Here is a 25,919-nt window from a genome sequence, read left to right as displayed (position 1 = left end):
AAAGTGGTGGATCTGTTCAGCAAAATATTTGACTGCGTGTCACTGCATCACAAACGACTAAAAATAATACAAAACAATATAACTAAAGCGATTTCCACTGTGTTGAGAGGGTTTCTCTATTATTATAATAATTATTATTCGTTTTATAGGGCTTTTCACAATGCATAAAACCAATAATGTTTTAAAATGGAATGAAGTTATCAAAATGTTACTAAATATTATTAAAATAAAATATGATTATGTAATGTGTGAATATTTCTCATAATGTTAAGAGAAGTTTAAAAAAAAAAAATACTTGAAACTTCTTCAGGATGTTTTTCCTTGAATGTATAAGCAATATTTATGAAGCATCTTCATAATGTTTTGCATATTTCACGAATGCTTTCATTACTTTTACAGATAATGTCCTTGGATAAACATTCTCAGAACATTTTACATGGATTATAAATCAGTTAATGTAAATAAAAGCAATTTAATGCAAACTACTATATTGTAAATACAAAGATGGTTAGATTACAGTCACAACAAATATGTGGACCTTTTTTTTTACCACCCTCCCCCGGTAATTTTTTTCCCCTACTGTTTAATGGAGAGAACATTTTTTTAGCACATTTCTAAACAAAATATTTTTAATAACTAATTTCTAATAACTGATTTATTTTATCTTTGCCATGATGACAGTAAATAATATTTGGCTAGATATTTTTTAAGACATTTCTATACAGCTTAAAGTGACATTAAAAGGGTTAACTAGATTAATTAGGTTAACTAGGCAGTTTAGGGTAATTAGGCAAGTTATTGTATAACGATGTAATTGTATAAGGATGGTTTGTTCGACTATTGAAAAAATATATTGCTTAATAATTTTGACCTTAAAATGTTTAAAATAATAATAATAAAAACTGTTTTTATTCTAGCTGAAATAAAAACAAATAAGACTTTCTCCAGAAGAAAAAAAAATATTATCAGACATACTGTGAAAATTTCCTTGCTCTGGTAAACATAATTTGGAAAATATTTAAAAAAAGAAAACAAAATCAAATGGGGCTAATAATTCCGACTTCAACTTTATATATCATCACCTTAGAATTATAAGGTTCTATGTGGTGTTTTTGTCAAATTTGAGTTATTGATATATTCTTATTAACTATTTAGTAACTTATTTACATGTCTTTTTATAAGTTGTTTGCATTTTAAGATTTTTAAATAATAATAAAAAGTTACACAATAGTGTTGTGCAATAAAATTTTGAGATCGTCATATCTGAATATGAATATGAATATATATATACATTTATATATATGAATATGATATATATATACATTTTTTTTACACATACCTAAGCATATTTATTAACCTTTTGGCTGTTTTTTTTTTTAAATATTTAATAACCTATTGCATTTGCATAAATTTTTATCTTGAATAATAATTGAAACCAATGCAAATCACTGCGCTCTTACAGCTAGAAGGGCTTTGAGACCGAAATGATATCAAATATATCATATATATTAGTGGTTATGTGACCAGATTTTTGGAAGTTGACTTTTATGTTAGTTGAAGTCGACTAGTCGCTGATGACGTCATCAATAATACACAAGAGGCAAATATTTTCCAACATGCCACAGTTTCGTATTTATTTGCAGGAAATACATATACACATGCTGTTTGACAGCTCATAACACATTGCAAAAACAGTTCAACATTACCAATGACTAATGTTAGTTGAACACTGTTTAGTAACTTTACTTTGTTAATAAAGCAACATTAGCACCGAGGCTAATCTTACAGCAAAATAAATGCAGTCAACACACTGATCATGGCTCGTACTACTATGAACGTAACAATAACATAACAATAACATTTGGTGTAAAAGTAATGCAAACATTGTCAGCACACAGCACATCGATCACCAAATTTATGGCAAGTTATTTCATAATAACATAAAGTCTTATTTGATTTATTTTGGACAGAATAAAAAGCAGTTTTTAATTTTATAAAAAAATAAATAAAACATTTTAAGGTCAATAATATTGTCATGAATGCCAGCGATCTAGCCCTTGCAGATTGCTGGAAAACATTCACCATCACCGCAACCACAATTCTGCCACTGAACTGCAGTATATTTCTCATTAGACACCTCACACACACAAACACACCAGTTCTGGATCACCACTAATTACTTGCACACAGCTGCAGCTCATGAAGTCTCAGGATTATTTGGACTATATATACACTTCACATTCCCACATATATTGCTGAGTCTTGTGCACCTGTAACATTACCAAGCATTATTCTTGTAGCCTTGCTGTGCCTTTTGATCCTTGCCAGGTTCATTGTTTATGCAGTTAACTGCCTGCACTGACCTTTTTGCCTGTGATCATGATTATGCTTTTGGAATACCCTCATGATTAGTGGTAGGCAAAGCGAGGCTCCATGAAACTCTGAAACAGTCAAATTAAATATGTCGTAGCTTCGTAATGTTTTGAAACCCATCTCTACAGTGACATCTAGTGGTCATTTTTTACGTTTTGCTCTGAAACAGCTTCAGCAAAGATACATTTATGCAAATTGAGGAATTATACCCCACATTGTAGAGTTGAGGTTTTAGGTGATTAAGTGGAGCAGTCAGAGTTCCAGAGTAGCATGCCAACAAAATAGGTTCGATTCCAGTGTGATACAGCTATAGATGTTTGTTTTTAAATGTTCTGTTCTTGTAACATGTTTTGTTTTAATACTGGCCTGACAGTAAATAGTTATGTCTTGTTTTGTTCATAAAAAAATAACATTATTAATATACATCATCATAATTTCAGAGTATTTATACAGGTCGGGATTTCAACCTGTGCTATTTGCAGGACAGTTATTCTGTGTACACACATGGTCCACTAGGCTACATGAGATAGAATTTTATTTTTATTTTTTTTAACCCTTTCAGTCTAACACAGATTCGCTAGGACTCGAAACAGCTCTGAAATGGCGGATGCTTTGAATCGCTTTAGTCACGTACCTCGGTGTTTTGGATCATGCTTCTGTGCAGTGCTTTAAAAAACTTGCACTTCGGGGCATTGACACAAGTTTTACATCAGCCATAACCACTCAAGATATTGTCTGCTCCTGTTTTGACCATTGCCTACCTGCCTGAGTTGTAAAAAAACTGCATTTAGACCCTCTCCCTCCTTTTTCTTCAACATTGTCCACAGAACAAACCATTGTTATACAATGATTTACCTAAATACCCTAACTTGTCCACTTACCTAGATACTACACTTTAAGCTGAATACTAGTATCTTAAAAAATATCTTGCCAATTATTGTGTATCATGGCAAAGATAAAAGAAATCAGTCAGAAATTCTGACTTTAATTGTATGAATAAATATGAAGATATCCTTCTACAATCAAGGAATCATGTGCATGCATTTACAGCAAAACAATTCATCCATCCCTTGCTTTTTAGTCATTATTGCTGTCATTGTTACTGGCAGACGACATATCAGATGTTGCATGCATGATTAGCACTCAATGTGCTGCATATCAACCCCCAGTATAACTCTATTGCACCAAGAAAAACGGACCGGCCACGTACGTATGATCAGCGGGGATGATCAAAGATCTGATGATGGGCATGATCATACTAGCAGGCTAGCGCTCGGCTCTGGTGTGCTTCCAGCTCATGCGCTCCAGCTGGTCTTGTCCATCTCAGCCGGTCTGTATCTCCAAACTGCACCTGCTGTCGTGGCACCATCAAAGCTGTGCGCGTCTTTTACTCTGAATAGAGCTCTAGAAGACCACACTCAAATGAATTCAGTGTGCAGTCAATTCATATGCATGCATTTCTGTCCGTATACAGCCAGAAATATTACAGGAAATGCACAAGAATGCATGTGATTCGAAAGATCATCTGTGGAAAATAGATGGGTATTTAGAGGCTATGCAATATGTTTAGCATTTATTTTGAGCACTTACATTCTTGTATAGTCAGACATTGTGTGCTATACTGGTACACTGCAAAATAAATCTTTATTAGTGTTTTTGTCTGGTAGCTAATTTGAATATCTAATGTTTTTAAATTAAGAAGCATTTTATGGACAAGTAAAAAAAAATGTTTATATAGATTTTTAGAGACTCTCATGTGTCCAAACTGTACCGTTCCTACTCTTCTCAAGGAGCTGCGAGAGATGCTGTCGGCCCCTCCCCAACTTCAGACCACTTACAGGTAGCCCAGTCCCTAATCCTACTGCAGCCTCTCCCACTTGCAGTACCAACGGCAAGTGGTTTAGCACTGTGAGTGTGAGGTATTCCCCTTGTACAGTCAAACCAATCTGCTTTTCTTTTTTGTTAACGATTTCATTTGACCGTTTATTCTTTATTTATTTATTTATTTATTTATTTATCCATTTATTTATTTTATTTATTTTTTTATTTATTTATTTATTCATTTATTCATTTATTTATTGTTCACAATCACAGATATTTTAGTCACAGTTTTGGCACTTGTCTGAGTTTATTACTTCTGAGAGATTGCTGCAAATTCACTGCACATCTATACTGAAACACTGTATTCAAACAGCAATAAATGTAGTTAAATTGACTTGCATACATGAAGCGTGGTGCTAATATAAATACCCCTTTATTAACCATAGGCTGTTAAATGAACAGAAACAGTTGGATGTGATGATCTTGGTGATATGCAAATTGACGTATGACATAATCTAGCAACATTTAGCAACTTTTTGGGCAGAGCTTAGCAGCTTTTCATTGAAAATAGTTGGCAACACTGCTTAAAACATGAAATAATCTGCTATTTCAAAACTAAAGCAAGATCATTTTGCTTACCTCATTGGCAGATTATTTTGCTGCTTACAATGTGAGAAAATTCTTGTCACCTATTCTAGTTTTAATAGTTTTAAAATCATTTATTTTAATAAAAAATGTGAAAATGTAACTTTTTTTTAATTTAAATAACTATACACTCATCGGTTACTTTATTAGGTACACCTGTCCAACTGCTCATTATCGCAAATTTCTAATCACCCAATCACATGGCAGCAACTCAATGCATTTAGGCATGTAGACAGGGTCAAGAGCAGGAGTTCCCAAACTTTTCAGCCTGCGACCCCCAAAATGTCAATGCCCCCAATATCCTCTAAGGTGGTTATAAATACAGAAACCTGTCATGCAATGGCGCAAACACACCAATACCCAAGTCTATTCTTTGTTTATTTTTTTAATGTATGTCAGTACTGTAAATGGGCCAATATATATATATATATATATATATATATATATATATATATATATATATATATATATATATATATATATATATATATATATATATATATATATATATATAATCTGCTGCATCTGACGCTATTGCTGTGTCTTTAATATAATGTAATTACCCCAAGGGTTGCAATCCAACAGAACTAGTAACTATAAGCTACTGTAGAAACTATATAGTATATAGTAACTATAAACGACAATTTTTTTCTCTTCAGTAGGTTATGGATAAAATATGGTCATTCTTATGGTTTGATAAAAATCAATCGATTTTTGGAACTCACCAGGCAACCCCCACTTCATTGTCCCGCAACCCCTCGAGGGGTCTTGACCTCCACTTTGAGAACTACTGGTCAAGAGGATCTGCTGCAGTTCAATCCGAGCATCAGAATGAGAAACAAAGGTGATTTAAGTAACTTTGAATGTGGCATGGTTGTTGGTGCCACACTGGCTGGTCTGAATATTTCAGAAACGGCTGATCTGCTGGCATTTTCATGCACAACCATCTCTAGGGTTTACAGAAAATGGTCCAAAAAAGACTAAATATCCAGTGAGCGGCAATTATGTGGGTGCAAATGCCTTGTTGATGCCAGATGTCAGAGGAGAATTCCAGCTGATAGAAAGGCAACAGTAACTCAAATAACCACTTGCTACAACAGGGGTGCCTAAACTTGGTCCTAGAGGGCCGGTGTCCCGCAGATTTTAGCTCCAACATGCCTCAATACACCTGCAAGGATGTTTCTAGAAAGCCTAGTCAGAGTTTGATTAGCTAGCCCAGGTGTGTCCAATTGGGGTTGGAACTAAACTTTGCAGGACACCGGCCCTCCAGGACTTAGTTTGAACATGCCTGCCTTAACTAATATTATCGATTGTCTGTTGAATAAACCATCGTTATACATTAACTTGCCTAATTACCCTAACCTGCCTAATTAACCTAGTTAAGCCTTTAAATGTCACTTTAAGTTATATGTACAAATATATGTACAAATATTATTTACTGACATCATGGCAACGATAAAAGAAAACAGTTATTAGAAATGAGTTATAGAGAAACTATAGGGCGAAGCAGTGGCGCAGCAGGTAGTTGGCGTTTCTGTGTGGAGTTTCCCTCCGGGTGCTCAGGTTTCCCCCACAGTCCAAAGACATGGTAAAGGGTGAATTGGGTAGGCTAAATTGTCCGTAGTGTATGAGTGTGTGTGTGTGTGAATGTATGTGTGGATGTTTCCCAGAGATGGGTTGCAGCTGGAAGGGCATATGCTTTGTAAAAACTTGCTGGGTAAGTTGGCGGTTCATTCCGCTGTGGCGACCCCGGATTAATAAACGGACTAAGCCGACAAGAAAATGAAAGAATGAATGTATTGAAACTATAATCGTTAGAAATGTGTTGAGAAAATCATATTTCCGTTAAACGGAAATTGTGGAAAATATACAGGGAGGCTAACAATTCATGATGGCTAATAATTCTGACTTCAATTGTAAGTATTGTACCAAATCTGGAAACCAGTTATAAAACTATAATTATTGCCAACCACATAAGCATTTGAGTAATTATAGATCAGGTATTGTTTTGTGCCTCAATATCAAGCAGTACTCCACATACTATACAGATTTTCTCCAGCTGAATTGGATTTTCATCTTGCAATCAAAATGTATTCATATTTGAGGCCGATATGTAGCCATAATGAAAGTCTGGTATTCTGTGCGGCGTGATTTTTTTATTAGTGGACTGCATTAGTTCCATTAGGGAAACAGCCTACAGGAGAGGAACGGCAAATGGAGGTTGAGAGGCCTAGAACGATCACAGCCGCTTGCTGATTCAAGCACAATGATGGGGAATTAGTGCAATCTATGCACTGGAACATAATTAGGAAGTCCAAAAATCTTCGTATTAAAGAGGTGCGGGACTTGAAGTGCTTTTCACTGTTCTACATGCTGGTCTGATACAAATCCATCAACCCTACTGCTTTTCCAGGGATATTTTACTATACTATCATGCTTTCATCCAGTTAAAGTAATTTCCTGCACACACAAAAAATGACGTTTGCTGTTTGTTCAAGCTACTTCTTTAAAGGTGTGCATGTTGAGCATCAGTTAAGACAACATTAGCACCTGTCAGCTTTAATTGTGGATAAAACTGGATAATTTTGAGCTTTTGTCGGCTTATTTCATCTTCCGGGTTTAAAATCATTATTAGGGTGGGATCAAAATTGATGACTTAGCACTCATCTGCCTGTCCAGAGATTATTTCTGATTATTATTCATAGACTGAGTTTACTTATCCTATGAGAGGACCCTGCTTCTTAATTATTCATGACAACACGTGCCTTGCGGTGACAGATAGACCTGCCAAGCTGTGAGACGGCACACAGTATTTAGCCATTCCTGCAGGGTTGTTTGTGTTTCCATGATCCACTGGGTTTGTTGCATGGTTTTCCCCACAATGCTGTCAGGGCAGGTACAGCAAAGCTGTTTGTGTGTAGCAAACATTTTTGTTGAGAGAGCTGTATGAGAATCGTAGAATGGCGGACTTGGTCTTTTATCAGTTGAATTCGTTACCATTCAGACACATCGCCTATATCTGTGCTGCTGTGTTCGCCTATGTTTAAAATCCTCCAGGTTCCGCTGGGGTTAATGGTTGAAATAGATAGGGAAATAAGCCTGCTGTACTGCTGTCCACTGTTTGCATTCAGACGCGGAGATTCAGAAGGAGAGAAGTCCTCCTCAATTATAATGTTTATATAAACATGATTATCTTTATAATGATATAACAAATTGTGGTTATACATATATAAAACCACAAAAACAAATGTAGCTGTAACAAAAGAAAGTCTTTTTAAAGTATATATATATATATATATATATATATATATATATATATATATATATATATATATATATATATATATATATATATATACATATATATATATATATATATACATATATATATATATATATACATATATATATATATATACATATATATATATATATATATATATATATATATATATATATATATATATATATATATATACATATATATATATATATATACATATATATATATATATATATATATATATATATATATATATATATATATATATATATATATATATATATACATATATATATATATATATATTTGTCCATTAAAAAAAGAGGTTGCATACACCAAAAAAAAAAAAATAATAAAATAAATATATATATATATATATATATATATATATATATATATATATATATATATATATATATATATATATATATATATATATATATATATATGTATATATATATATATATATATATATATATATATATATATATATATATATATATATATATATATATATATATATATATATATATTTATATATTTATTTATTTTTATTTTTTTTTTTTGGTGTTGAGTCCGAGTCATTTGATTTTGAGTATCTACCCAAACCCAATCTGAAACTTCTTTAATACATAAAAGAAAAAAATGAAAGAAGATTGAAAGAAAAAGATCCAGCATGTTACTTATTTTTTAATTCACCTTATTTAAACATTCAACAACTCTGTTAACAAACAGAGTATTTCTGTGAGGTAGCTTGAACAGTCAAGTAATAAATAGCATAAATTCTTCACTTTTGGACTTTACAACAGTATATATATATATATATATATATATATATATATATATATATATATATATATATATATATATATATATATATATATATACACACACACAAAAACAAATCTAATATAAAAACAAACAGCATCTCAACTTAAAATACCCAGCAGGCAAACCAAATTTAACCAGCCTGATCTCATGAGGAAACGTAAGTATTTGACGTTTTGTCATTTTAGTGGCTAATTCGTACAAATGAGCACGTTGGATTAGTGGTTAGCACTGTCGTCCCACAGTAAGAACGTCGCTGGTTGGAGTCCCGGCTGGCCCTGTTGGCATTTCTGTGTCTATGTTCTCCCCATGTTGGTGTGGGTTTCCTCTGGGAGCTCCTGTTTTCCCCACAGTCCAAAGACATGTGCTATAAATTAATTGAACAAACTAAATTGCTTGTAGTGTATGAGTGTGTTTGTGAATGAGTGTGTATAGGTGTTTCCCAGTACTGGATTGTAGCTGGAAGGGCATCCGCCGCATATGCTGGAATAGTTTGTGGTTCATTCCACTGTGACAACCTCTATTTCTCTGAGATAGAGACTAAGCCAAAGTTAAATGAATGAATGATTGAGTGTGGGCATAAGGAACCAATCGAGTACTTTTATTACAGAGCGTTGCATTCTTAAAGTGACATCTGTTATTTAATGTTAATTGAAAATTTGCATTACTCTTGTCTTCGCTGAATGACTAATAACTATAACTTTAATCATGTAAATTTAATTTATACAATGAAGAAAGAGTTTTAATTAGATTCAATTTATTTATATTAAGCCATTCATTAAATTTGCCTTAATGTTTTAGTTTCTCTGCAGCATTTTGTGTATGATAATGTATGATATTTATTCTGCTGATTTTTATTTGCAATAAAACTGCTCAGAATGAAGAGGTTTAGATGTTTGGGATCCTTTTGGGATTTCGAATGTTTATTGAGAGGCAATGTTGACAGGTCTGCAATCGGAGCAAGAACCATGCATTTATCTGTTTTAAAGTTTAGTTCAGGATGTTGTCATCTTTGGCTCATCCTCATGTCACCCTAAACCAATTTTTTTTTCCATAAAACTATGATTAGATGTTATGTCTGCTGCTCTCTTGTGTGTCTGCAATGTTGAGCATATAGTAAAAAAAATAGAGAGCATAAATGGAGTATATGAGTAATGCGCTATTGTGTGCTATAGATATATGATAGCATTACGCGTAAAGAAAAACAGACATTTTTGCCAATATTTGCTGGAAATCTCATTCAAATCTCATTCAGATGTGGAGCATCTGATGTCACTGATGTCATTTGTTACTCCGCAAACCTTGACGCGACATGTCTGAAATTGCAAATGCAACTTTGAATGAGATTGTGAAACTACAGCATCAGAGGTGAACTAATTTGATTTTGCACCTTTTTTTTTTTTTAGCTTATATATTATTTTTCAGCCGGAAAAGAAACAAGTTTGAGTGGTGCACACCATTACTAAGTCTTAAGGAAAGGATTTCTTATTTGCCCATGTTATTGAGACTTCAGTGCACAATGATTTATAAGAAAGCACCCTTTATCAACCTTTGAAGGTAATTCAGAAATAATAATACTAATAGTAAATTTTTAATAACATTAAATTTAATAATAATAATAATAATAATAATATACATTGAAACAATGCATATTTAATTCAATGATAATAACATCGTCATCATCATCACCAGCAATGACAACAATAACAAGATATACCTGTATTATAATACATTTTAATATAAATTGCTGTATTTAATAATAGTAATAATAATAATAATAATAATAATAATAATAATAATAACAAGTTAACAACATCATCATCATCATCATCATCAACAGCAATAACAAATGCTATACTTTTATTTTAATGCATTAAATATGCATTGTTTCATTTAATAACAACAACAATAATAAAAGTAAAAACACCAACAACAACATCATCAAAAATAACAACAATAACAATAGTTATACCATTATTATTTTTAATATTATAATTATTTTAAATGAAAATTTGCATTGTTGCAGCGACCCAGCGACCTCCTTGCTTTGAGGCGATAGCACTACCTACTGCACCACTATGTCACCCATCCTTATTGCTGTTATTATTATTATTATTCCAATAAACTTTTTGTTAAAAAAGTACAAAAACTGAAAGTCCATTCTTTTTTTTTTATTACTTATTTATTTGTTTATTTTTAAGGTTGATCTTGTTTTTCTGTCTTCCCCTTCTCTTTTATTGCTGTCGACTGAATATTGTGGAGCTGTGGTTGTGTGTGCGATTGTTGGCACTCTTTGTCTTGAATCCTGTCAGCTGAGGTTTTGCCTTACTCTGGTGATTATGAAATTCACACACAAACACAAACATTTCTCCCTTTGGCTCCAAGGATAGACATTTGTTTTAATATTTTTGGAGAATACAGACAGATATTGCTTGCTTTTCTAAACCTTCTGTAATCCTTTGTTTATTTATCTAAGGCTTTTCATTGTGCTAAATTTTCTGTGATTAAAAAGACTCCTTTGTTTCTTAAAAACTCTTGAGTTGTACCTGTTTTTGCCAGTGACATTTTTTTTTAATTATTTTCTCTGTATAAAAACAGGACAACAACTTAATGATGAGACTATTGTTATGATATTACATTAGTGCCAGTTGTTTGTTAGTCTATTGCAAACCGTATTTCACCGTATTTTCTATAATATTTGTTCTTATGGAGAAAGTCTTATTTGTTTTATTTCGGCTCGAATAAAATCAGTTTTTACTTTTTAAAACCAAGTTATGGTTGATGTTATTAGCCCCCTTAAGCAATATTCTTTTAACTCTCTACAGAACAAACTATGGTTTTACAATGATTTACCTAATTACCCTAACTTGCAAAAATAACCAAGTTAAACCTTTAAGGGCCCTATCATACACCTGGCGCAAGGTGTGCATGGTGAAGTTTTAGCTATTTTCATACCAGTACAACCATAATTTTCACATTTTGGGTCACAGTTTTCAAAAAGCATTTGCACCATTTCATTTAATTTGCACCATTTTGTGGACCCTTGGGTGTACTGCTCTGTAAAGGAGATGTGTTAAGGCGCATTGATGTAGTGATGCTATTTTGTGGAACTGAAATAGACAGCGCCATTGACCAACTGAAAGCTGGTCTAAAGTTCAGTGCTGAGCGCTTACACATTTACACAGTCCAAACGCTTACACATTTCTTAATACACACAGGATGAACAACAATACACAAATATTTTTACATATGATTTATTTATTCATTTATTCATTTATTCATTTATTTATTTATTTATTTATTTTAATTTTACAAAAAAATATTGTCTATAAATATAAAAACCACTGCCTCCATGTCTTTTTCACCTTGGATTTTTTTTCGGCTTATTCATGACAGTTTGCATTTGTATAATGTTGTAATTATTATTATTATTATTATTATTATTATTATTATTATTATTATTATTAGCAGTAGTAATAGTAGTAGAAGTAGTAATAGTGGTAGTATTTTTTGTTTTCATGTTTATATTTGTTTTAATAAAAACAAGTTTAAATAAGTCCACCTGTTGGGTTTTGGAGACATGCATCACCATATGGGGCTGAGAACAGGACGTGTGTTTGGAACTAACTCAGTTTTTTGACCTCACTTTATTATTATTGTTAATTTATTCATTTGCTGGAAATTAGAACTGAATTTATTATTAGTTTTAAAACAAATATTTGTGCTTAACAAACAAAATTAAAAAATGTAGGTTAATGGATGTCTAAATTGAAGTGCGTACCGCATAATTTCCTTACTCTATGAAAGTAAAGGAGTAAAGGGTAAAAGTAAAGTAAAAAAAATGTAAAGAGGCAGGATGGAGGAGGCTCATTCTTTATCCTCAGGCTGCAGATGCTCTGTTTAACTGTTTTCTCGCTAGTGAAGCGTTAAATTTTTTTCACTAACAAAGTCCGCCATGTAAATAGCAAATGTGCCATTGAGCAACACAACTGACTCTTAAAGAGAATGTAAGATGAGACTGATTGGTTTAATGCACATTATGCTCAAAAGATAATTTATAAAGTGAACAAGCACAACCATGTAAAACAGCGCTGAGCGTATTTTCCTATCTTTTAAATAGCAAAAATATATTTGGAAATGCCCTTAATGATTTTGCCCCATAGACTTTGCATCTAGATGGTTAAAATAGAGCCCTAGATGTCACTTTAAGCTGAATACTAGTATCTTGAAAAATATATATTCAAATATTATTTACTGTCATCATGACGAATATAAAATAAATCAGTTATTAGAAATTAGTTATTAAATTTATTATGTTTAGAAATGTGTTAAAAAAAAATTTCTCTCTGTTGAACAGAAATTGGGGAAAAATATATAGGATAGCTAATAATTTAGGAGGGATAGTAATTCTGATTTACGGTACAACCTTAACACTATTGATTCAACTGATTGGATTAACATCAATATTATTTTACAAGTCAAAAGGGAGGAAATGGATTTTATTAATCATGCAGGCTCTCCATATTTAATATTCTTCATTTCTGCACCAACAGTTTGTTGATGCATATTGCACACAAAAACTGACAAAAACTAGCTTGGCAGGTTGGTGGCCTTCACTTTTGGCAGTTATAGGGAGTAAACAATCATGTTTACAAGCGAGCGAGTCGACACAATGAGTGCATCTGAGTGGGAACTAGTCGCTGCATTTTTTTTTTGGAAGTTTGCAAGGTTAGTGGCATCAAATCTCTGTCATGCACTCAGATTTTTGTTCCAAGTTACAGGTAAACCAGATACCTACAAGCACAACTTTCTGAGTGGTCGTATTTAAAAGTTTTCAGCGATGAAACTCAAGAAAACAATTATTTAGCCTCTGCAGAGTTTATTAGACAGGATTAGTTTGTGCACATCATTTTTATTTGATTATTTATTTATTATTTAATTTTAATTATTTATTATTTTTTAAAATGTTTTCCTCTTCATCATCTTTACCCTGATTGGTGTTTTGCTGGTTTGGGGGCAGGATCAACCTGCCACTTTCATGAGATCTACCAATAGCAAAACCATTCAATCATTTCACAATGAATAAAATCAAGCCCGCCTTGCATGTTCATTCATCCGTTGTTCGTTCGTTTGTTTGTTTGGTGGTTCATTTGTTTCTATATTTGTTAGTTAGTTCAAGAAGCTATATGTGCAAAATAGCACGAGTATCAGTGCGATATGGCTGTATATCAGCACTGGTGGGAGGCATGTGTTGATATTTTGGGTCTGATATAGTGAGTCAAAGTAAGGGGTCTTTCACAAATCACTATTTGCATGCTCAAACTCATTATTTCAAATGGAGACATGTGGCTTGTGCGTGTAAATATAAAGTGATGCGCATGCAGTATGACATGCTCGTATTTTACAGACACAGCAAGTTGAAAAAAAAAAAAAAACATCTGAATAACTTTTCAGAATGCTGCGAGTGCACATACAAAATTATTAAATTAATAAATAAACAAACACTGATCAAATAAATAAATAAGGTCAAACAAACAACCCTGCGGAATTTGAAGCTTTTTTATATAAAGTTGATGTCGTGATGCTGGTCTTTAAAATTTGCATTCTGTGTTAACTGTATTAGTCTGGCTCTCTAAAACCACCCCAGTGACTAATGTGGCCCATTGGGAAAATTAATTGCCCACCCCTGGTCTTGGTTTTACCATATCAATTGAAGCCCAGATCCTCATTCTTTTTAATCTCAAAGTGGATTTCATTTTGCAGCACAAAAAGCTCTGTCTTTTTACCATGTTGAAAGCGAAAACCAACCTCTTCCAGTCTCAGCAACAGCAGTGTTTGAGGGTCAAAGTAGACAATGATCATGGACAACCAATGAAGATCAATCTGTTTGACCCTTTTCAGGCTGAATTACTTTTTTCTTTTATACACATTAACTCAATTCATTGTGCATTTCAATCCTTGAAGCTTTACAGGGCATTTTACATTCACATGCAGCTTCATTACACAATAGATGAAAAGTAATGTATTGAAGAAAAGCATACCATCCACAACGAGATTCCTAAAATGAGGCGGCTTACTGTACTCTGTAATATAGTTTGCTCAGAAATGATGTGTGCATGCTGCATGAAGGTAGAAATATGCTGCATTTTTTTTCTCCTAATGGCTGATGAAATTTTCACAACCTCATCTGTCAGTCCACCAGACGCTGAACAGCAGCGCATGCATTATCTATAAGATTTTAGGTGTTCTCTACAGGTACCCGAGAGAGAACTTTCAGTTATTTACTTCATCGCTTCATTACTACATTATTTACTACATCACTAATGAGACTGACATTTAAATACCAGCGAAGTCTTGTAAAAACCGAAGTCTCCGCTTCGTAACTGCTTGCGGATTTGTTTATTTAAAAGATTAAAGGGGACCTATTATGTAAAAATCCCTACTTTAAACGGCGTTTAATTACTGTTGTGAGGCAACAGTGTGTGGATATAACCAGTTTCTAATAGTAAAAAATACATTAATTTTATTTTTTATAATCACACTTGATAAAAACACTTTGATTGATGCTTTCCCACTGTATGTGTCATCAGAGGGGGAAAGTAGGGGTGTTAAAAATAATCGTTTCTTCGGAACACCGCGATGCAGACGCGAACAATTCAGTATTTGTTCAGTAATAACCATAACCGGTTATTACTGACGTCATTTACCTCATATGCGCTCTGTCGCGAGTGAGGCGAGCGTGAGTATTTACAACGCTCCAACTACTTGAAACTCATAAACTATGCACAATTTCACTGCGTGTGTTTGCTGGATCAGTCTTTCACTGACATTAACAGCAAAAGCCCCTATTTCACTGAGATCGAGAGAATGAAAGTACTCCATTTCTCTCTCTCTCTCTCTCTGTTTCACACACACACACATACATACATACACAGTAGCCCATTTGACCTGCTGCCGTGACTTTTCTTCTCCTCTCGGCTGTTTTACAGCCCTACTTCTGGATACAGAAACGAGCGCGTGTCTGCAGAGTTTTCTCCACCGTGCCTATCATGGATCGGCTGTGATCGCCGCTGCCGCCTGCCGCTTATCAGTATCACTCATCTGTGAAGAGCGCAGCAGGCAAGGGCCAATCGCAACCGTTTTTGTTGAGGGTTTGACCAATCAAATAGGTGTAAGAGAACTAGACAAGGATCGGAAAGTGAGCTGGATATTTATATTTGTTTATATTATTTGCTAATTGCTCGTGTTGTTTAAAGGTACAGTTTTTATTTCTGACTGTTTGTATTAAATGACAAAATTGTATTACAAATAGTATATAAATATAAATATATTCATACATTTTAATAAAAGAACTGCTACTGTGAAGAAAATATAAAACTGTGCATGAAAAGCACCGTCAATGCACAGTGATGCACCGAAATGTCGACTTGAACTGAATCGATGGCATGATAATCGTAACCGAACCGAACCGTGAGACTAGTGTAGGTTCACAGCTCTAAGGGAAAGCCCCGCCCACTAGTGACAATCTCTCTTTTATTAGCATGGGACATTGGTCTTGTTTTTGAATCTGCCACTATGCTGACACACATGCATTTGTAGCTCCGCCCTCTATTGAAAAGAGCACAATCTGATTTGAATTTAAAGTGACAGTTACCAAAATGGCACAATTATCATTATAATCTTAAAGTGTCAGTTTCAAAGTGTTATTAGTGTAATATTTTGATCTGAAACTTTATATACTCAATCTAAGGACATCAGATACTTATTTTACATCTTGTAAAAAAAGGTATAGTAGGTCTCCTTTAAGGTTGACAACAGGAATTGTAATTGCTAAAGGGGTTTAAAAAGAATACTTTTTGGTATTGCACTTAAAATGGTCTTCTGAGGGCAACATTGCAGATTATTATATTATACCTGCACGCTGTTTAAAGTGAAATGCTATTTGAGTTACTGTAAAATGTCCAAATGATTCTTTTAAAGATTGAACTGCTGTTTTAGATGGTTATGCATTACAGATCTCATTCCTGTGGGTAAAGTTTCCCTAGATTTATAAGGTCATGGCAGGAAGATATAAATTTTGTGTGGACAAGGTTATCGGGTGTTTTATCAGCATGATGATACGTTTGCAATGCTGTGGGTTCCAGCAGTTGCTATGTCTTGTCCCATAAACTTCCATTGTAAGAGCATTTAAAGTGCAGTTACGGTTTGGAAATTGTTTTCTATGGTATCTGACAATTTATCAATGATGCAACTTTTTTTGTTTTGGAGGAATCACTTTAAAGAGCTCCTATTATGCATTATAAAAGGTCATATTTTGGTCTTGGGTCTCCAACAACAGGCTGATATGCATGAAAGGTCAAGAAACACTTTCATTGTCTTATAATATGCATTTATTTTTACCTATTCTCATATGCTTTGTTCACCTTTTTTTGTTTGATTGTTTGTTTGTTTGTTTGTTTTTTTGTTCCCAAACTTCCCATACTTTCCATGAGGCTAATCTGTGCTGATTAGTCCGATGACCAAGTCTGTTATGATTTTTTTTGACTGCCTTCTGCGTGAGACAACCCAGCATGGTTAAGAAGATTTTTTCTAACAGATCCGTGATTACAAGCTGCATGGAGGGATTACAAGTTACAACACACAATTAAATACATATTTTGCAAATTACTGAAATCGAGGCAACCATTTTAATCACACTGCACATTGTGTAGTAAAGAGAAACACTTACAGGATCTGGAAGAAGTGGAGACTGGTCCCTATGTACTGTGAAACAGTTACTGACAAAGTCCCATACATTAGTAGTCTTTGGTGTTCCTTCCTTTAATAACAAACAGCTGGCAGATCCCTCACTGCAGTTGCAGGCTATTGTATCAGTCATCAGGAAAATGACAGGAATAAACACAGCACATGGTTGGCTATACTGTGATGTTGTTAAGAAAATGAACTTTGAACTTTTATTCCCCATGTCTGGCCATCTCTCATCATTATCAATCCCATGAACCCCCGTGCTCCACTAGGGTCTGGATGAAAAGTCACATTCACGTTTTACTGGATCCAGCAGTTTCATATTTGGGATTGTTTCGTGTCTACTTCGATACAAACAGGCAAATAATCTGGACGGACGATGAATTATTTAAACGACTATGGACTCTATTTTGGGGGGGATGCAGTGGGTAGCACATTCGCCTCACAGCAAGAAGGTCACTGGGTCGCTGGTTTGATCCTTGGCTCAGTTGGCGTTTCTGTGTGGAGTTTGCATGTTCTCCCTGCGTTTGCGTGGATTTCCTCCGGGTACTCCGGTTTCCCACACAGTCCAAAGACATGCGGTACAGGTGAATTGGGTAGGCTAAATTGTCCTTAGTGTGTGTGTGTATGTTTCCCAGAGATGGGTTGCGGTTGGAAGGGCATCCGCTGCGTAAAAACTTGCTGGATAAGTTGGCGGTTCGTTCTGCTGTGGCGACCCCAGATTTATAAAGAGACTAAGCCGACAAGAAAATGAATGAATGAATAGGCTCTATTTTGATGATCCATGCGCAAAGTCCAAAGAGCAGCATGCAAACACATTAAGGACATGTCATAATCCCCTTTTCTATTTTAAGGACGGAAAAATCTGCTTTGCGCCATGGCGCATGGTCTAACAGGGTTGAGCTTATTCTCATAATGAGTTATTGGTGTGTTTTGAGAATAAACCAGTCAGAGTCTCATCTCCTATTCCTTTTAAGAGTCAGTTGTGTCGCGCCATAGCACATTTGCTATTTAGATGACAGATTTGAAAAAAAACTGAGCGTTTCACAAGCAAAAAAAAACAGTTAAACAGCATCTACAGCGTGAGAATGAAAGAATGAGCCTCCTCATTCTTTACTTTCACTTTCACTCTCGTGGATAGGGAAACATGTTGTACGCACAGACGTCCATTAGCCTATAGATAATTAATTTTATTTTTTGAACACAAAGATTTGTTTCAAAACTATTTTTAAATTCAGTTCTAATTTCCAGCAAGGGATTAAATGAACAATAATATATTGTTATATCCAAATACACATGCTGTGCCCCATATGGTCTGAAACCAGACAGGTGGCCAAATCTAAGCTCTTTTTTTATAAAAAAAATATAAATATGCATATAATAAATAATTCTGCTAATAATAATAACATTATACAAAAGCAAATTGTCATGAATGAACTGAAAAAGCCCCCCAAGATGAAGAAGGCATAAAAGTAGGGTTTTTATATTTATGTAGGCTAGAAAATAATAATTTTTGTAATATTTTAATCCTTTAATTCTTTTTCATATGTAAAGATATTTGCATATTGCTGTACATCTTGTCTGTATTAAGCAGTGTGTAAGAGAGGCGCACAACTAACGCGCCCTGCGCTGGACTATAGACTAACTTTGATTTGGTCTATTGAACCGTCTCTTTTAGTTCCTCAAAATAGCAACGCATCAGCAATGCTCCTCAACACACCTCCTTTTTTAGACCAAGATGCCTATGGGCGCACATATGAGCGCAAATGCATTTGCTACTTAAACAGCATGGTGCAAAACATCACAACGACTCTTGCGCCAAGCTGAGACTAGCAAATAACAATTGTGTAGCGCCTTGCGCTTGCGCTGTGTGTATAACAGGGCCCTCTGAGTCTATTTTTTTATTTAAAAAAATAAATGATAGTTTTAAACAAATGCATTTTCAGATTTAGCCTTCAGTTTTGTTACACAGGTAATTTTCAAAAACCCATTAAAGGGGCTTTTTAAACAATGTGCAATAACAAAGTAACTACCTGGAATGCTGCCTTCTGTCTTCCATTATGAGTGCATTACCGAAAGCATTACAGTTGTTTGTTTTCACAAAGTGAGAGATAATTTTAAAAGAAATGTTCTGTAATAAACAGCCATGGATTTAAATGCTTTAGCAATTAAATTATGTGACTTTACTAGCAATTGTAAGGAAACTTTTGCTTTTTAATACATTATTATTACAATGCACAAATGCATCAACATTTTTAGGAGTTTAAAGTGGACCTACTGTATAAAGCCACTTTTTACAAGAATTAAAATAAGTCTGATGTCCCTAGAGTGTGTATGTGAAGCTTCCACACAAAATACCCCACAGATAATTTTTAATACCTCTTTGAATCTGCCACTTTTAGGATTTGATCCAAAATGTGCCGTTTTGGTGACTGTAACTTAAATTCAAATTTTTTATTTGAAAAGGATGTGTGTACTTTTGCCATCTCTGATGCTTCGTATGTTATTTGATTTCTGTTTTAATCTAGTAACATCAACTGGATTTGGTGATGTATACAGTTGAAGTCAGAATTATTAGCCCCCAACCTTGATTTTTTTTTCTTTTTTAAATATTTCCCAAATTATGTTTAACTGAGCAAGGACATTTTCACAGTATGTCTGATAATATTTTTTTCTTCTAGAGAAAGTCTTATTTGTTTTATTTCACCAAGAATAAAAGCAGTTTTAAATTGTTTTAAAGTCATTCTAAGGTCAATATTATTAGCCCCTTTAAGCTATAATTATTTTCAATTGTCTGCAGAACAAACCACAATTTTACAATAACTTGTCTAATTACCCTAACCTGTCTAGTTACCTAATTTACCTAGTTAAGCCTTTAAATGTCCTGTAAGCTGTATAGAAGTGAATCACTTATTAGATATGAGTTATTAAAACTATTATGCTTAGAAATGTGTTGAAAAAATATTCTCTCAGTTAAACAGAAATTGAGGAAAAATTAAACAGTGGGGCTAATAATTCAGGGGGGGGGGGTAATACTTCTGGCTACAACTATGTTTTTATATTTGTATACTCTGATGCTGCTTAATGCTGAATATTCCTTTTTTTTATTGTGCTGATTGTTCTATTGTAAGGGGCGACATGGTGGCTTAGTGATTAGCACTGTTGCCTCACAGCAAGAAGATCACTGGTTCAAGTCCTGGCTGGCCCAGTTGGCATTTCTTTGTGGAGTTTGTATGTTCTCTGCATGTTTGCATGGGTTTTCTCCGGGTGCTTCAGTTTCCCCCACAGTCCAAAGATATGCGTTACAGGTGAATTTAATGAGCTAAAATGACTAAATGCAAGAGTGTTTAAGTGCTTCCCAATGTTGGGTTGCGCCTGGAAGGGCATCCGCTGCGTAAAACATATGCTGGATAAGTTAAAAGAATAAAGGGACTCAGCCAGGAAGGAAGGAAGGAATGGATGGATGGATGGATGGTCAGTCGGTCCCTGCCTTTTTGAAATTGAAAGCTATAACTTGCTTTTGGTTTTGCCACATATTGTTTGAGTTCCAGGATGAAAATGAAAGAGTAGGAGAAAAATAAGAGTAAGAGAAAAAAAATTGCAAGACAACATTTGTCCCAACGTTTGATGGCTATGATCAGAGTCTGTCACAATCAGGAAAAATAAAAATAAACCCCCCACAGCTGGTCACTAGAAAACTCTTGATGACATCTCAAATATTTGACATTTCTAGAAACGACTGAAAAAAAAAATCCACCAGCAACAGCCTGCTAATAGACTGAATCAATGTAAGGGTGATTGTATCCTGACAAAACCCTTGTCTCCGAGCTTGTTTTCCAAATGCTATTCCCACAGGTTGATCTCCCACCCTTTCATCTCTTCACATCCTCGCCCCATTCCTACACAACAAGCCTCCAGTTTCAGCCCTTCTCACACTGACCTGTTTTCATTATCCAGTCTGTTTACCTTGTGAATCTGAAAGTCTTCACCATCAGCTGTTTTTGTAGAGAATGACAGAGCTAATTATTATCGAAGACAGATGGTGTTTGCTTTTGGTTCTCAGACAAAGGTGTTGTTTCCAGTTACTGTGTTTATAATTATGTATATTTATGAGATGCAGAGCAGATCTGGACTGGCAGATGTAATGACGCTGTTTTAATCAAATAATTTGTTCATTTCATATACATTTGAGGAACTGGTTTAATTACAATGATTGCACATATTCATTCTTCCTGTATATATGTCATTTGATGTGTCATTTTCATAATGCTTTATTTGATTTTTATCTGTAATGCTAATAGAAGACATTTATTTATAAATTTGCTGGTAAGTTCTAGTATGTTCTTGCATGATTCCTCTAAACTGTAATAATATATTGTGGTATTATTGTTGATGAGTGTCTGTCAAGATAGTTTGTTTGGTCCCGATAAAAACAATCCTATCCATCCAGTTTTAAGATTTTATGTCGGATTCAAAGGGAAAACAAGATAATTTTGCTTACCCCATTGTAGGGTCCAGCCAGTTGGTCCAATGACGGTGTCCACTGGTGGATGAAGGTTCACTGCATGTTCGGTCTTTCCAGTGCACAATGTTGATTTATATTAAACTTAACTCATATCTGACTCCAATTTTAGTATGAGATGGTTTAGAATATTAATATATTTATCCTCGTTTTATCTGACTCCAATTATAAAACATTGAGAAGGTTATTTTGTTTCCTTTCACATTATTTTAGATTATGATTGAATATTCTCTTCGGTTCATCATTTTATGTTATTCTCGTTCATTGGAATCTCTATAACATCCTGAATCTTGTACCGGCCGAGTATACAATATCTTAAGCACAAGCATGTCAGTCTTGGTCACTAAACAGGGGCGATTGACCGCTATCCTAAAAAGGCAGAACCCTACTTACTCAGATTAGGATATTTTTTATGCGGTCCCCATAGGTCTGCTACCTCCTTAATCAGACAGAGCTATTTAGTCATATAACGATCATTACTATAGAATTAAGCAGACCAGTCGTACTTAAACTAGTAGTAACTTTGAATAATCACTATACTATCTAAATAGTATTAAAAGTTTATCGGGTGAAGGACTATCCCCTTAGATATCCTTTTACAGCCTAAGTATACATGAATAAATGCCAATTTGTTAGTCGGAGCTCTAGAGACATCGTGTAACGTGCCGCAATGCTCCGTCTACCGTGTTCTAGTCCGCTACTAACCTGAACAGGGGCTTGTGGTGCTATGAAATTACCACAATCTACTAAAGATAATAACACGAACTCTGTTTGAATCATTCAAAACATAACAATTTATTAGTCAGGTAAATGTATTATGCCAATTCAATCAGTCAATTCATAAACGATCAATACAAAACATCAAATTATCAAAGATAAATCCAAGATGAAAAAGATGCATTCCTGACTTTGAAATATACATAACATGGAACAAGCCATGTTATGGGCTGATCTGGTTAGGCAGAATCGCCCTGAGCTTTTCTTAGGCCTTACCTTAAATAATCCAAGAATTCCCTCAAGGAAGGGGGTGTGAATGTATAACAAAAGGCATTCACACTTAGTGTCACACCCCTCACAGTGGTTCAAAAGATGCCTGAAGTTATATATTTATTGTTATGATTATGTCTATTTCTGAGAGAATGAGACCATTGTACCAATCGCACTGAGACATTTCAAATGATATCAAACATGATAGTTAAAGTCAGTTTGGTTAATTCTAGAACATTCAAACATTGAAATGACCATATGTGTGAGTTAGGGGGATGAAGCAGACTCAGATGCAAATGCAGCAGGAACTGGTTTTTCCCGCATTCCCCTTGCTGAGTTGTGAAGTTACCAGTCTCTGTTTTCAGCTCATGTTTTGAATTGTCAAAGATATCAGAATATTTGCAATATTTCAATTCTTACACCCATTGACGTGGCAATATAAGCAAATCATATATATATGACAAACTATTTCAAATTTTCATGTCACATATACAATCAAGCCCAACATTATTCATACACCTAGCAAATTCAACCCAGGCTCATTCTGAAAATGCACCCCATATACATTTTTGGAGAGCGCCAAATACATCCAAATAGTTTATTTTTTTATTTATTTATTTTTTTGCAGTTTTTGTTTTTGCGAATCCACCAGAGATCGCTGTGTATGCTTTTTGAGATCGCAAGTGCCATTCACGCCTGCTGTTCTAGCATAAATCCACCAGAGGCTGCTGTCGACTGACTGACCAACCGACCGAAACACCCACCATCCCCTTCACTAAACCCAACCGATAGTGTTTTAAAAAGCACTGATTAACCTGCCCACGCACTTCCCTAAATCAACTGAACCTATCCAGAAAAAGAAAAGCCCCAATTTTTACCTCATTTTCAGATTTTAACACATTCTACCCCTGATGTTTACTTGTTTATTTAATTTTTTGGCTTTTGTTTTTGTCTACTTTTAGGAACTGTGTGGTCAAATCCACTCTGCGTTTCAATCCCCAACGTATGCCGCACGCCACTGGACAAACTGGAGACAGTAGGAAAGCTGTCTATACGGAGGTAAGTGGTCAGTTGCTAATGCAAAAAGGAATGGCGTCATACCGCCTCATAGCGTTTCTTTTAAAGATGGAAAGCAGTCATACTTGTTTTAGTTATTTATGTGATGTTTAACGGAGAGAGGTTTTGTTCAACACATTTCTATACCTAATAGTTTTAGAAAAAGTTTTAAGTCATTTCTAACATCTGATTAATTTGATCTTTGCTATGTTGACAGTACATAATATTTTACTAGATATTTTTCAAGACACTTCTTAAACTACAGCTTAAAGTGACATTTAAAGACTTAATTAGGTTACCATGGGTTAACTAGGCATGTTAGGGCAATTAGGCAAGTTCTGTGATGGTTTGTTCTGTAGACTATCCAAAAAAATAAAAAAAAACTTAAAGTGGCTAATAATTTTCACCTTAAAATGGTTTAATTCTAGCCAAAATAAAACAAATAAGAATTTCTCCAGAAGAAAAAATATTATCAGAAATACTGTGAAAATTTCCTTGCTCTGTTAAACATCATTTGGGAAATATTAAAAAAGAAAAAAAAATCAAAGGGGGGCTAATAATTCTGACTTTAACTGTATATACAGCTTTGATTTACATTTGAACAGTTGGCATGTCCAAAACTATTCTTACCACAGTCTATGGGAAAATTTTAAGTACTGTACCTTACACTAGTTAATCAACAGTTTTAATCAACAGGTAAAAACCGAAGCTGTCTGTTGTTGGTTTGTGGACATTCATTGTCAGTGCTTTTTAATTTTCTCATTTTGATGAAACTTGTATTAAAGCTGCTGCAATGCAGCAACTGAGCTCTAATGAAGTGAAGCCATTGATTATTTACAATGTTATTAGCTTTAATCCACAGCCTGAGTAAACAGTTCACAGTGTGCATACAAGTGTATTGAGTATGATTTATTTATTTATTTTTTCATTCACTTGTTGACGTATGCATGAGCCGCACTTTGAGTGAGGATCAATGCCAAAATTGCCAAAATGGTTATTAATTGTGATGGACGTCATAGTTGGGTAAACTTAATGTGCAGTGAATGGGAGAGTACAACAAATAAATGTGCTGCTGCAATTCTATTTGCTCTAATAATAAAAGAAAAACTCAATGATAGGTCTCAATACTTTCAGAAACAGGAAAAAATATGTATTGTGTGAGATTGATAATGGCAGTCAGACAAGAACAAAACAGAGAACATCAAATTTACTGTCCTGCCCCATAGACCCTGCATTACAAGCACCTCGCATAAGCAGTAACTTGTTGTTTTTGTCATTTGATGCAAAACTGATATAGTACAAAGTATGGGGCAGTTCACATATCGCATATTTCGTGCACCTAATTCTGTTATTTCCAGTGGTCGTGCATCGCTTACTCGATCAAATGGGGAGCAACATGCTCATTTTTTCCAGGTGCACAAAATGAAAAATATATTTTCCCAATGCCTTAACTGCACTGTGAGTCATGTGACCAGAACTAACCAATCAGCTCCATATTTTGTATGGAATAGAAACATTTCGGTAATAACGCTAGATTTATTACCTCAGACAAACGCAGAGCACCCAAACACTGCAGTGCTTTTTTATTTGTGCCAGCTGCTACTCTCACCGGGTCACCCACTGGTCAGTATCTGGATTTGAGACCACACGGGAAAGCTA

At 34.4% G+C, this 25,919-nt stretch overlaps 1 protein-coding gene across 2 annotated transcripts in view; it reads left to right on the top strand.

The window, feature by feature from the left end:
- The window catches only part of LOC147835500 (uncharacterized), a 345,699-nt gene that overhangs the window by 156,480 nt on the left and 163,300 nt on the right, over positions 1–25,919 (top strand). For both annotated transcript variants that reach the window (XM_087264220.1, XM_087264219.1), the window contains exon 2: positions 24,167–24,263. In XM_087264220.1, the coding sequence (XP_087120346.1) occupies positions 24,167–24,263 (97 nt within the window). The remainder of the gene's footprint in view (positions 1–24,166; positions 24,264–25,919) is intronic.

This window comes from Danio rerio, chromosome 8 (assembly GCF_052040795.2).
Source record: "Danio rerio strain M-AB ecotype USA chromosome 8, GRCz13ab, whole genome shotgun sequence".
Taxonomy (NCBI): Eukaryota; Metazoa; Chordata; class Actinopteri; order Cypriniformes; family Danionidae; genus Danio; species Danio rerio.
The sequence above is the reverse complement of the archived record's forward strand: the minus strand, read 5'-3'. Positions and strand labels throughout refer to the sequence as shown.